The sequence below is a fragment of the Aegilops tauschii genome, chromosome 3, assembly GCF_002575655.3.
Source record: "Aegilops tauschii subsp. strangulata cultivar AL8/78 chromosome 3, Aet v6.0, whole genome shotgun sequence".
NCBI classification, from domain to species: domain Eukaryota; kingdom Viridiplantae; phylum Streptophyta; class Magnoliopsida; order Poales; family Poaceae; genus Aegilops; species Aegilops tauschii.
Genome location: NC_053037.3, coordinates 439,242,106 through 439,256,770, shown reverse-complemented (window position 1 = coordinate 439,256,770; position 14,665 = coordinate 439,242,106). Strand labels below are relative to the sequence as shown.

Here is a 14,665-nt window from a genome sequence, read left to right as displayed (position 1 = left end):
GGTGATAGTTATCCATTTAGTATTGCATTAACCAAATATCGCCTTTTTTATATTGAAAAAGATTAATGCATTAACTCCAGCCTAAAATTACAAGGTAATTAAGTACCACCATAAATGCAGGCAGGCTTAAATTCAATCCGTGTGAGTGCTTATCTCCTCTATATAAACTCCAGCAGAAGGGGATGCCCTTGAACACATTATCAAGAAGATCAAACATCCAAAGAATAGCAGAAGGGGATGCCCTTAAACTCCAGCAGAAGGGGACAGAGGGAGTACCATGCACGCGCGACAAGTGCGTGCCTCTGTGTGCTCAAACTGGTTTCACAAAAAATCCCCACTGCTTCACCGAAGAGAGGTGCTGTTGTCAGATGGACTTGGAGCCCATGGTCGTCACCGTTGGTCGTGATTGATCGCCCGCGTTGGTAATGATAGTTAAACTTTCAAATTTTCTTATCATGTTACTGTCAACATGTTCTCACTATGTACCCGCGAAAAAAAAAACATGTTCTCACTATGCGTATGAATTGATTAATTATCAAAAGATAAATGTATGGCATTTTGCTTTTTTCAAGAAAAATGTATGACATTTTGCATGTCGACCTAGAATCGGTTATGTCTCGGTCCACTAGACCTAGCCGATCTATCCTATGAATACTTTCCAGAGTCCCGTTTCAGTATAACCCCCACTAAACGTATAAAGGGGTTCACTTATCGTATCCACTTTCGTTTCGTATGTATGTGCATGGGTTTCCCACCGTATACGCCGTATTTCGGGGTGCCCAACTTTGTGCTAACGAACGCACCCACGCGTCCTTGGCACGGCCCATCTAGTTTACCCAATTTGTACTGAATTCCGTTGCAGAAATCGGAGATTCTGGAGCTCCAGCGTTCTCTACTAAAAGGGAGAGTTCCTGTCCAGGTTCGCAGTGAGCAGCCACTCTCCACTCCACGACGACATGCAGCAATCCTCCACCAACGCCCTATCCTGCAGCTACCGTCCCGAACGCCAGCGCGCGTGAGCGTGACACAATCCACAGTGACGTGGTGGCACCGCTCCTTCAGATCGAGCCATGGCCTCGTTTGCTTGTTACCTCCTCCTCCTCCCCCTGCTACTCGCGTCCACGGCATGCCATGCCAGGGACGCCGTCACGCCGGGCCGCCCGCTCGCCGCGAACCAGACGCTGCTCTCGGTCCCCGACGGCAAGTTCGTGCTCGGCTTCTTCACCCCGCCGGGCGCCAACAGCACCTACGTCGGCGTCTGGTACGGCAAGGTCTCCGTCCGCACGGTGGTCTGGGTCGCCAACCGCGAGCACCCCATCCCCGGCGCCGTCGCGGACAACCCCGGCGCCACGCTCTCCGTGTCCGCCACCGGCACGCTCGCCATTGCCACGGGCAACTCGACCATCGTGTGGTCGGTCAAGCCGGCGGCCGCGCTGGCGAGCCCCGCGGCGCGGATCCTGGACAACGGCAACCTGGTGCTCGCGGACGCGGGCGGCGGCGTGGCGTGGGAGGGGTTCGACTACCCGACCGACACGCTGCTCCCGGACATGAAGCTGGGGGTCGACCTCGTGAAGGGGCGGAACCGGACGCTGACGGCGTGGAAGAGCCCGTCGGACCCCTCGCCGGGGCCCGTGGTCATGGCCATGGTCACCTCCGGCGACCCCCAGGTGTTCATCTGGAACGGCGACGACCTGGTCTGGCGCTCCGGCCCCTGGGACGGCGTCCAGTTCACCGGCGTGCCGGACACCGTCACCTACTCCGACTTCACCTTCAGCTTCATCAACAACGTCCAGGAGGTCACATACAGCTTCCACGTAAGAAACCCATCGCTCATGCACGCACACGCACTATACACGTACACTTCTCACTGCTCACCTGACGGCTTGTACTACGTGCCCGGTAATTATCAAGGTGCACAACGAGTCGATCATATCGAGGCTGGGGCTGAACACCACGGGGAACAACGGGCTGCTGCAGCGGTCGACGTGGGTGGAGGCGGCGGGGACGTGGAACCTCTACTGGTACGCGCCCAAGGACCAGTGCGACGCGGTGTCGCCGTGCGGGCCCAACGGCGTCTGCGACACCAACAACATGCCCGTCTGCTCCTGCCTGCGCGGCTTCGTCCCCAGGTCGCCGGCCGCCTGGGCGCTGCGGGACGGCCGGGACGGCTGCGTGCGGGCGACGCCGCTCGACTGCCGGAACGGCACCGACGGGTTCGTCACGCTGAGGCACGCCAAGGTGCCCGACACGGTGCGGAGCGTGGTGGACATGAGCCTCAGCCTGGAGCAATGCCGGCAGGCGTGCCTCCGGAACTGCTCCTGCACCGCCTACGCCAGCGGCAACGTCAGCGCCGACCGCCGCGCCGACGGCTCCGGCTGCGTCATGTGGAGCTCGGGCCTCACCGACCTGCGCGTCTACCCGGACTTCGGCCAGGAACTCTTCGTCCGCCTCGCCGCCGCCGATCTCGGTACGCCATACTCTGCATTCTACAATACATACGCCGCGTTCCTCCATATACGTACGTATCTTGTATCCTAACTTAGTAAGTAGTATTCCAATAAGAAAAACATTCGTACGTGCGTGCGTACGGGTTAGAGCACATTTCACCACATTCGCATTACATAGTGTTCGCCCAAAACAAAACATTGTGTTGGTATCTAAAAATTGACCTCAGTATATTTCAGGGGTCTATATATGCCCTAATTATTGCACATCTAAGTGGCTCAACCAAACTAGAAGGAACAAAGAAAAAAGACAAAGAAAATGCTTGCACGAATCTTAGTGTAGAATCAATGACATAAGACTTAGATGTGCAACACGTAGAGCATATCTAGATATGCTTTAAAATAACTGTATTTTCAGATACCAACACTATGACCTTGGTATATAAAAAAATAGCTTTGCTAAAGCACATATAGATGTGTCATAAAATATTGTACATCTAGCACTAGTAGAAAAAGGGCCTTTAGTCCCAGTTCATAAGGGAAACCGGGACTAAAGGTCGTTACTAAAGCCTCCCCCTTTAGTCCCGGTTCTTACACGAACCGGGACTAAAGGCCCTCCACGTGGCCGCTGCCTGGAGGTCCACCTTTAGTCCCGGTTGGTAACACCAACTGGTACTAAAGGAAATTTTTTGAATTTTTTTTACTTTTTTTTTATTTTCAAATTTCTGAATTATTTTAACCTCTAATCTCTAATCACCCCTCATCACTACTCAATTTAACCTCTAATCTCTAATCACCCCTCATCATTCCAAATCATCTAACTTCCCGAACGGTCATCCATCCTCTCACTACTCCAGCCTGAGCACGCTTAACTTCCGGGTTCTATTCTCCATCGTTTCCAAGTCTGCATTTGTTGTTTTCCTGACAATAGTAAGATGTCAATCCTATTAACCCTCAGGAATTTAGCTTGAGCATGAAGTCATACATTTCACTGTTTGAGTTTGAAACTATTTCTAAAAAACAATAATTATTTAGTAACACTAATATTTCTTGAATAAGTAGTTTGACCATAGTTTGACCACAGTTTGACCAGATTTGACCAAAATTCAAAAAAACTGAAATAATTATTTAGTAACACTAATATTTCTTGAATAATTAGTTTGACCACAGTTTGACCAGATTTGACCAAAATTCAAAAAAACTGAAATAATTATTTAGTAACACTAATATTCTTGAGTAATTATTTAGTAACACTAATACTTCTTGAATAAGTAGTTTGACCATAGTTTGACCAGATTTAACAAAAAAAATAGAAATTTGAGCATAACTTTTTTTCCTTTTAGAATTTGAGGATTCTAGAAATTTGCAAACAGGCCGTAGGCGGTCAAAATCGGATGCGGATTTTCGTGCTGAATTTTTTTATATATTATACGTTTTTTCTGACATCGTATGCAAAAGTTATAGCCGTTTTACATTTTCCCTACACTTTTTGCAAAACATGTCCAAATTTAAATTTTTAAATTTTCCTAACTAGTACATGTAGTAACATAACTACATCTGGAAGGATTTTAATTTTTGAAGTTTTTATCATTTTCTTTTCCTTTTTGCAAAACTGAAAAGGCGATCCAAGGGGGGTGTTAGAGTTTGAAAATGGGACCTTTAGTACCGGTTCATGCCATGAACCGGTACTAATGCCTCAAACCCCATTAGTACCGGTTGGTGGCTCGAACCGGGACTAAAGGTCTAACCTTTAGTACCGGTTGGTGCCACGAACCGGTACTAATGGGCATCATACCCTTTAGTCCCGGTTCGTGGCACCAACCGGGACTAATGCCTGTACGGTGCCCTAGCCGCTCGAACCGGGACTAATGCTCATATTAGTCCCGGTTCGTAATGCAACCGGGATTAATGCTCTTTTCTGGCCGAACCAAAGCCTGTTTTCTACTAGTGTAGATTCTATGTCATTGATCTTGCATGAAGATTCGTGTGGGTATATATTTTCTTTTTCTTTATTTATATGCTTCATTGAGTTACTTAGATGTATAGTGCACATCTAGATGTGTCAGCCCCATAAAAATGTATATTTGACATATTACAGTGTTGCCTAAAAAAATACTTCAACCATCAAATTGAAGCATCTTTTATCACAAATACGCAGGGATTGCATATTTTCATTGATGGGTAAGAGAGAACAATCATACAGATAAGAAAGGAGGCACCACACTAAGTGTGGGCTAAGCAGAACAAGGGATGCTGAGCCCTCCAACACACATCAAACTAAACACGCCTAGCCCATCTCATAGAACACATAACACAAAAAACCACACCACAACCAAAGCCGGGAGAACCGGAAGCACGACCAAACCATGGGGCCGAACTGGATCAACGTACCCTGCACCCAAGCGCCAAGTAATGGCAAGTGGTCGGCAGAAACTAGTCGGACCCAACGAAGGCGTTGTCCAAGAGTCGCCGCCGACAAAGTACATTGCGCCTCAAAGGCTCATGTCACGGCAGCGAGTTCACCGAAAGAATACGAGGAGCCAAGGCGGCGCCACAAGACCAGCCCGAGTGTATTGCACAGAGACCAAAAAAGGAGCTGGTTATTTACAAGTAGCCCAAAAATAGGTTTGGGGCTAGTCGATTTTTGAGCCATCTCGGATCGAAATCGAACAACTGATCTTCTTACCTCAACCTCCCGACCTCTCCTTTTTCGGTCCGCCCAATCCAGCGTCGGATGGGCCGTCTGCTGCTGCCGTGTGCGCCTCGTGACCTCCCCTGGCCTCCCCCACCGTCGTGCTGCCGCATTCCCCAGCCACCCCTTTGAACCTCCCCGGACACCAGATTTCTCCAGCGAGCCCATACACCCATCTGAACCAGTCAACCCTCGAACCCCCTGTATCTGCGTCGTTGCCGGCTTCGGGTTGCTCCCGTCCAAGGCCTCCTCGACATCACTGCACCTCGCCAGACTCGCCATGGGGGACGCCATCTTCGGCCTTGGGGCTGCGCGTCGTCTTCTTCCCAACCCCGCTTACCCGAGTTGCAAATTCAAGCAATTTACATATGGCTGTTGCGAAAAAACAGATGGGGCTTCGCTCATTTCTGTTAGGGGATCATGTTAGATGGCGAGAGCCACTGTTGCATTTTGTTCTGTGTAGCCCGTCCTTTCCCTTGCATTTCTCTCTATCATGAGGCCGATCTTGCGAGAAAAAGGAAACAAAAAAGGAGGTGCTTAAGTTGGACAGGGACCAGACCACAGCCAGCCATCGCTCCATGAATTGGTCCCGAGAGCTTTTAATCCCGAAAGCAGGGCCATTCATGCATCCGAAAAAGGCGCAAGCTTTGATCTGCACAGCGCGGCAAAAAGCTCAATTATGCAAGCTAGTACGGTGGAACAGGCGCCGCACCGAAATAAGAGGCTCCACGACTCCACCGTGCATCTCACCTGACACAAGGTCAGAAATTTCAGTGGAACGTAGGGACGTACGCACCCTCGTGACACGCACAACATCATCGACCGCTCACTTGCATTCTCGTTTCACAAGCTTCCAGTATACTCCTACGTAGCATATGTTCAGTTTGTCGACAGGTTGATCCATTTCTCTTCGGTCAGAGGCGGCATCGCATGTGAATGCTTGCATGCTTGGCAAGATGATTGGTGGCCATCGCTCTCGCAAAGGCATCTACTGCGCCCTTGCAAATCGCTTCGAATTTCCCCGATTGGGACGGCAAAATCGACGGGGAATTGGGGATTCGGCCACTCGGGTGGTTTGACCCCCGTAAACATGGCGACGTTGGTCGATCGGCTTCTCAGGTCAGGAGGGCGTCAACCGTCAAGGTCGGCCGGCTGCGGCGAGAATCACACCTGGTCTGTGAGGTCTCCGTCGAGCCTCAACGTGTATCTTCTTTGTTTGATGCCACAGTCGAAAGGTCGAAGAAGACGGGCAGCATGCGATGCGACGGGATTTCCACTTTTTCCCAAAGGAATCAAATGCTCTTTTGTGATGTGGCCGTGTGGGGCTTGTCCGATTGATTTGGACGTGTGGTACTACTACACCACACTAGGGAAGGACCAATGTTTGCATGGCCTCTGTAGGCCACGAGAGGCACGTGGAACGTGGCTGGAATTGTACCTGTTGTTGGTGGGTGAAATTTCGCCAAGTAGGATAAAGCTCTAGTGATAAGATGCTGCTTGCCAGTTGAAAGACGGACAGGATTATGCAATCTCTTCTCCCTCTAAGAAAAGAACCTCCACTCCCTACTGCTTATACCTTCCTTAGCATGGACCGCACCGTGCCGTAGATTTGGTTGGCAGTCAAGAAGCAACAAAACTAGAACGTAATTAAACGCTTGCCCTTACGGTAGAAACTTGGAACACATGATTACAATGGCAGCCACAGCAAATCTGTTGGAGATCACATCACCATTAAGGTGTCCGACGCCCAGCTTCCGTGAGACAGGTTAATCAAATCAGCCAGCGCAGCAGCGTTTTTGGTAGGACGGGGCCCTCCACAACCACAAACCACAAAACGTGGTCGGGCTTGGTCGCACAGCACCACCCAGCTTTAGGATTCAATTACTACACTAGTAAGCTAGACAACCAAATCTTCAAAAGCAGCAGCAGCAGCAGCCCGGTCAGGCATCACTTTGCTTTATTCATTTGCAACCGCAAACTGATCCGATGCGTAGCATCAGAGTTCTTAGGGGGGATTTGAAGCGCGTACTCAAGTCTCAGCTCTTGAAGCAGGACATGCGACATTTTAACTGAAGAGCATCATGTGACATCTTGGGATACTCATAAAAGCATATGCTCCTCCAGAATTCCAGATGAATGTGTCTTAAGACATATGCATCCCCAAACTAACCGTTTATGGTTTACCACACAGGTATAACAAGTAAATCCAAGAAGAAACACGTAATAGTCGCAGTTGTCGCCAGCGTCTCCGCGCTGGCATTCCTTTTAGCACTCGCTGGTGTTTTCTTCTGGACAAGAGGGAAGAAGAAAGCAAGAAAAACAGGTAGCATCAGATCCAGTAGACTTCCAACTGCCCTAATACTTGACGTTTCTGAATGTTATTCTGATTCTTATGTCTCTAGGATCGAGTAAATGGAGCGGCGGTTCACGCAGCACTCCCCGCCAGTATGATGGAAGTAGTCACAATGATGACTTGGAACTGCCGATATTTGATCTGGGGACAATTGCAGCTGCCACTGATGGTTTCTCCATCGATAACAAACTCGGCGAGGGTGGCTTTGGACCAGTATATAAGGTTAGCACTTCAGATGGCAAATCTATACAATATGCATATGAATGAAACAATGAGTAGCATCAAGAACGCTTTAATTCGAATGGAAGAACATGGTTCCAACTGATATAACTATTGCTCCCTCTGTAAACAAATTTAGAACGTTTTTGTAGTTCAAATTAAACTGCAAAAACGTCTTACATTTGGTACAGAGGTAGTAGGTTTTATATCAAGGTTATCACAGGAAACATAATTATTTCAAATAAACAAACAACTATGGCCATTTGTAAACCCTGATCTGCTGAAGTTTGAAAGTATCTCCTTCAAAATTACAGGGTAAGCTTGAGGATGGACAGGAAATAGCTGTTAAGACACTTTCAAAGACATCCGTACAGGGTCTCGATGAGTTCAAGAATGAGGTTATGTTAATAGCTAAACTCCAGCACCGGAACCTCGTCCGGCTTCTTGGCTATAGCATTAGTGGACAAGAAAGGCTACTTATCTATGAATACATGGAAAATAAGAGCCTTGACTACTTCCTATTTGGTAACCTCTCAACCTTTCACTTTCTGACCTCAACTATTGGCTGACAAAATTACCAACATGTGTTTGCATATATCAGCAGAAAAATCCAACAGTATACAACTAGATTGGCAGGTGCGATACTCGATCATAGAAGGCATTGCTCGAGGATTACTGTATCTCCACCAGGACTCAAGATACAGAATCATCCATAGAGACATGAAGGCAAGTAATGTTCTTCTAGACAAGGAGATGACCCCCAAAATTTCTGACTTCGGCATGGCAAGAATGTTTGGCAGTGAAGAGACAGAAATCAATACATGTAAAGTCGTTGGCACATAGTAAGTATGATAACAGGGAAAACAATCTTTTGATTATACAAATGAGGTTCCCAATATTAACACATTGATGTGGCTATTCTGTAGTGGCTACATGGCTCCAGAATATGCAATGGATGGAGTCTTCTCAGTCAAATCAGATGTATTTAGTTTCGGAGTATTACTGCTGGAAATAATAAGTGGTAGAAGAAACAGAGGGGTGTATTCCTACTCAAATCACCTAAATCTTCTAGGACATGTAAGAACATAGTCATCCACACATACAAGTTGTGTTTCTCAGTTAAATTTCAAGATAACTTCGACAGATTTTTCATTCTGCAGGCATGGAGCTTATGGAACGAAGGGAAAGGCGTAGAATTAGCAGATGAAACCATGAATGGCTCGTTCAACTCAGATCAAGTACTCAAATGCACCAGAGTGGGACTCCTGTGTGTGCAAGAGAACCCAGATGATCGTCCATTGATGTCTCAAGTGCTTATGATGTTAGCTGCTACAGATACTGCCACATTGCCAACTCCTAAGCAGCCTGGTTTTGCAGCTAGAAGAATTCAAATGGAAACAGAGACGTCATCAAGCAAACCAGACAGCAGCATATTCGGCAGTGCGACTGTTACCATAATTGAAGGTCGATAGGAAGCTAAGCTGCTTATTGAACTTACCAGGGGTTCTGTATTATAGAATGAGGATTAGTACATTACTATTTTCTTATCGTTTGTGCATCTGGGCAAAAGGGACTAATGTTGTTTCGAATAATATCACATACTAGAATGAAGATTGCTTCAGCTCAGCAGTCATTTTAAACTGTGGTGGTCATTGTTGACAAGTAACAACAGAAAGTAGGAAAGTTCGGTTATCTGGTACTATTTTGAAGTCACAAATCAGAATGAAGATTACGTCCGCACAGCAGTTATTTTAAATTGTAGTGAACATCAATGAAATGAAAGTAACAGAAAATAAAAAGGTTGTGCTACAAGGCAATATATTTCAAAGCACCTCACACCATTAATATTCCATGTCCTGAAGGTTTCAAACTCTCAATTCCTAAGGATATTTTTCTTATCTTTACTTTATTTTTAGAATAAAAGAGACGAGTGTTTTTTCTAGCCATCAGCATATTGTTTCAGCTCGGTGGGAACCCAATTATTTTCCTCAGGATCTCTTGAATGAAATTAGGGAACAAATTAAGTATATTAGATAGATTTAAATAGATTTTCTATATCCTATTCTAATTTCGCAAACAAATCACAACTAAAGCAAAATTAGGCAGCAGCACCTGTGCAATGTCGGATTAATAGTCCTTGCAGTATATCAAGTTCTGACACAAAATTGAGCACTCAAATAACTTTGAACAGTACTTAAGTATTTGTACTTGGAAATCATAATCGTATATTTTCCCATCTTATGTCCTGAAATCATGAACATCTAATATCCCATAATAAATTAACTACCTTAGATCATCAACAGGTCATGTCTTATTGGACTATGTTTACCCATTTATCAGTTACAGCCATCAAAATCTACAGCTACCCAAACATCGTCATACAATAATCAGGAACAGTGAAGTGATACCCAAACATAATGTAATCATCAACCACTTATATATTCTGATCTAAGGGAAGAGGTTTTGGTGTAAGATGATCATAACTTTGTATGCTCTGATGTAATAGGGTATCCCCTTGCTCTACTTTGCGATCCGTGTCCTGGAGACTAAAAGCTTAAACTGGGCAAAAAAGCCTTCTATCTGAATTTAAAAACTTTGTATGGTAAGCTATTAATTTAATCAGCTAATTTATATATATGTTAGGACGTCAAATGGAAACCAAATGAGCCCTTTGGATTAGCACATGATGGACACAAGTGCCAACTTTGGCTTACTCTGCTAGCTATGGCAGGGGAGAAAGAAGGGGTCAAAAGAATGAAACTCACTACAACATTATTTACACCTAGCTAATTTGGTCATCTTCAACCATTCAAGAAGCTCTGGTATTGAGTCCCATTCAAAGTATTAGAAACATCAGTCCAATTATCAATATGATCACGCAACCGTTTAGTATGGATTTTCACATGCCGACTGGATAGCTTCATATTTGGCAATTTCAGAAAATCCAGCACATCTGTGAGCTTCTGAAAGAAAGCAAAATATATGTTATCGAGAGAAATAAATGTTGATTAATTCCCAAACATGAATATAATGCAAGAGGGCTCACAGTGTGATTGCTGACCACATCCTCATAGTACAGAACAATACTCCGGATCTTCTTGAAACCCACTAAACCATCAGCTGCCAACTTATCAGACCTCTTCAGTTCAGCAATCAACAATTTTGTGTCTATTGTTGGCTTATACTGAGCAAGAACATCAGCCTGCAGAGAAGAAAAATGGAGAATTTTTTAATTCCGCGGCACATCCAAAATAGCACAGAAGATATAGTTAAAGGTGCGCTAAGATGTAGGGGGGTCATCCTTGATTTGTGATACCAAAATTTGCAGACATAAAATAAATTTCATCACACTGTGGGCTGTAAGATCAAGGGGGGAAAAGGTGAACCTGGCCTCTGTGATGCACATGAGCTTTGTGAGTTCCATTTAGTTGCTTCGTATTTCTATCATAATCATTTGCCAATATAGAGACATGTCGCTGCAGAAGGTTTCTTCTTAAAAGGAAAATTAAAGACACACCCCTTCGGTTGAAATATTCAGCTATCTCTTGATGATGTTTCATCAGACCCTGTAATTCCACAAAACATTCATATCAAAACAAGTAAACCAGGCCGGCTAAGATTATTGGAAGAGATGCACCACATTAAATAATTACAGTACAGAAAATACTGCTTACGAACAAATCAAAGGAAAAACCGATTTACAACAAATCTTAGATTTTCTCAAAGACAAAGTACAAAGAGAGCATTGAGATAAATTACCGTATCCCCCCCCCCCCCCCCCCCCCCCCCCGCAAAAAAAAAGAAAAGAAAAAAGAAAACATGTTCTTGCCTCTAGTGTATATACCATATAAAAAAGAAAACATGTTCCTGTTTTGTGCATCTTCTTATCATATAACGCTTACATGCTTACATTTTGTATATACCATATAAATAGAAAAAAGATATACAAGGACCTCCTCTGCAGTTTTTGGTAGAAAAAATGAATGTGGCCCCCTTTATGGAATGAACACATTTAATAGGTAGACAATCTAAACAAGGCTGATAATTCAAACATACAAGATAAAAAATGGGGGGAAAGTATTGCGATGGCGAGAAGTAAAAAGAGGTTTTAGTACTTGGCTGCCCCTATCATTATGATAGTTAAGGTATTTTCGCAGGTTATTTCCATGAAATCATGTTACCGTTAACGCTTTCTGGCAAGCTGACTTCTTATGTTATGAATATGTTCTAAAGAGAGTTTGCAATGGTCATGGGGCAGTGCATCAACTAATCGTTACTTCACAAATACTCCCTCCGTTCTAAAATAGATGACCCAACTTTGTACTAACTTCAGGGAGTATCAGATAGTGCTGCAGTGCTCCAAAAGTTGACCAACCATTCTTCATGGTAATGTACCAAGGTTAAGGGCAGCAGGCAAGTCATTGTCACGCAGTTATTTACAGAACATATAATTCAGCGACAAAATAACGTTCTTCAAATTTAATTTGATGAGCATGTCTTACTTTCTTTTTCCACCTTATTGAGTAACTAACAGAACAGTAAACAACTAATGGCAAAAGATTACCTGATTGAGCATCCATTTCAACCCCACAGCAGCCGTGCACTCATTTTTAGCGGCACTGCTGACCCAGTCCAGATTGTACAATTTATCCAGTGTTTGTGTGATGGCCGTGACATTGCTACGCCTGTCTTTGACAGAGAAAATCTCCCCATTGGAGCTAATATTCTCGTGGCTATTCAACAAGGTTTCAAACCATCCACTCCCCGACCTCTGCATCGACAAGATAGCAAAGAATCTAACTGGTGTGCACGCACATTCTTTCCTATAACAAACAAAGAAACAAACAAAAGAGCAAGTTACTCACCGGCCTTAAAACGTAAAATCAGATGCCCAAGTGTATCTATCTACCTCCATACCTACTATAAGTATTGGGTGTGGGGAAGTGCACGTAAGGGGTCTCGGTCTCTGGAACTCCGGGGTGGTGGCAAGGCTGCTCCCTTTCTTTCTCTATCATGTTGGTCTGCCTGAGCCCGAACAGCATCCCATTTTGCTTGAGAGATAAGGAGAATATGTATACACCCACAAGGGTGGCCAGGGCCAATATGGCAACCCATGACGCGAGGGGGTATCTCCTTGTAGGCTTTGTGCTTAGTATGGTTGTATCCTGCATTTGGAAGAGTTAATGACAGGAAACGGGAGGTAAAAGTAAAATAAACTCGATCAATCGAGGTGTACATGAGCTGATTCCAGTCTGGGCATATGCGGACAGCAATCTACAAAAACAGATACTGTAACAAAAATTTGGGGGAGGGGGAAGAACTGGATTGGTCTGACCTTGGCGGCGACGAAATCCTCCACGGGCAGCGCCACGGAGCTATCGTGCTCTCTCCCTACCCCCTCCATCGAATAATAGTAGCATCAATCAAACATGACAACACCGCCGGCTCCAAAATAAGCGGAAAATCCCACCCAATCTTGGCGGAGTTTCTCCGGCCCAACGGAAACCAGAGAGAGAAATCGGGCTTGGCTGGAGGGGAGAAGGGGCCGGAAGAAGGTGGGAGAAGAGGCGGCACGGCGGTCGGCGGGTTATGAGGAGGAGGCGGCGGGGTGTTCGCATCTGGGGGAGAGAAAGGAGGAGGGGTTAGGCACCGCACCGGTGGAAGAGAGAGCCGAGAGCGAGCACCCAGTGCGTGTCCATTCTGGGGTTATGTTCGTTCTGGTATAGCTCATGGTCCGGGTTTGCTTTGTCTAATCTCGCGCCCCAACGCGGGGTTCGTTTGGGTCGGCCGTTGCCGCTCCCTCGGGGAAGGAAAGGGAATCGGATGCATGGCCTGTGAGAAGCGAACCGAGCAGAGGGGAAAAGCTCCTATCCGTGCTCTGCCCCCATGAAATATGAGTTTTTATTTATTGAATTATATAATTTGTATTAAACTATTTATTATTGCACTATTTTATTAAACTATTTGATTTTCTGTGATGAACTATGTGATAAAAAAATATTAATGTTGATAATTGAACGCCGAGCCACGACGAACCACGCCGAATATGGGCCCATTCTCGCCCATATGGGCCCTTTATTCGCCGAAAGTGGGCCAATATCGACGCCTGAGGGCGACGGCTGGATGCCCAACCGCCCCCGGCGCTGATTATATTGTCGGCTCGCCCCCAGGAGGCGATTTTTATGCCTCTTGGAGGGGGGGGGGGCGGCAACGGCTGAAGATGCTCTAAGCTGCGAATACGAGCAGGAATGCTACCTAAAGCAGCCCGTCCCTCGTCCTCCTCATCCCGACGACTCGGCGCTGGAGACCAGAGGTGCGTTGAACTACGCGTCACCGGGGTCCGGCCCATACACCCCGTTCCCCAACGCGTCCCCGTCGGAAGGCGGGGCGTTGAGTCGTCGACTATGTGCCGCACGCCCCACCCTATTTTCCTCCGCACCCTGGCCCTCCCGACCTTTTTCTTTCTCTCCCGCTACGTACATACGGTCCGCCCGCCGACGTCTCGCCGACACAGCCAGTTGCAAGGAGCAAGAAAAAAGAATAGTCCACGGTAGCAGATGGGCCGCAAAACATCACGGATGAGAAAACTATGTGGATTTTATTTATTTTGTCTTATAATAACAATAACAATAAAGACACGACAAAGCATTTCAATCTATTATTTTTTTGCGGGGTAAAGGGGATTGTATTAATTAAGTATAAGAAATGTTACAATCCCTGAGGATGAGGTCTTGAATAGATTCAGGACCCGCTCCTAACCATACCAAGTACGATTCTCTTCGGCCGAATTTTGCAAGCAGGTGGCTCGCATGGTTCTGGGCTCGGGGTATCTTTTTCAGGCTTGTACACCGGTCTGAAGCCATACGATGCTTGATCTCACCCACAAGCTGGCAGAGAGCAGAGCCATCCCAGCTGGGACTATTAACCATAGCAACGAGCTCCGCTGAATCAGACTCC

At 46.0% G+C, this 14,665-nt stretch overlaps 2 protein-coding genes across 3 annotated transcripts; one reads left to right on the top strand and one right to left on the bottom strand.

Annotated features, from left to right (window-relative positions):
- Positions 1-732: 732 nt before the first annotated feature.
- On the top strand, positions 733-9,348 carry LOC109766741 (receptor-like serine/threonine-protein kinase SD1-8). 2 transcript variants are annotated; one of them, XM_020325523.4, is made up of 8 exons: positions 733-1,814; positions 1,912-2,467; positions 7,328-7,459; positions 7,539-7,711; positions 8,023-8,233; positions 8,313-8,550; positions 8,635-8,785; positions 8,869-9,348. In XM_020325523.4, exons 1-8 carry the CDS (start codon positions 1,071-1,073, stop codon positions 9,178-9,180), a joined length of 2,517 nt encoding a protein of 838 aa, XP_020181112.1. In that variant the 5' UTR covers positions 733-1,070; the 3' UTR covers positions 9,181-9,348. The 2 variants fall into 2 exon arrangements, with proteins under 2 accessions (XP_020181112.1, XP_020181111.1); XM_020325522.4 differs by having other exon boundaries at positions 8,310-8,550.
- A 970-nt stretch (positions 9,349-10,318) lies between these two features.
- Positions 10,319-13,459, bottom strand: LOC109766742 (uncharacterized). Its single transcript, XM_020325524.4, has 6 exons — positions 13,044-13,459; positions 12,626-12,873; positions 12,273-12,531; positions 11,095-11,274; positions 10,755-10,910; positions 10,319-10,671 (listed from the first exon to the last, which is right to left on the bottom strand). Exons 1-6 carry the CDS (start codon positions 13,110-13,112, stop codon positions 10,510-10,512), a joined length of 1,074 nt encoding a protein of 357 aa, XP_020181113.1. The 5' UTR covers positions 13,113-13,459; the 3' UTR covers positions 10,319-10,509.
- Positions 13,460-14,665: the final 1,206 nt, after the last annotated feature.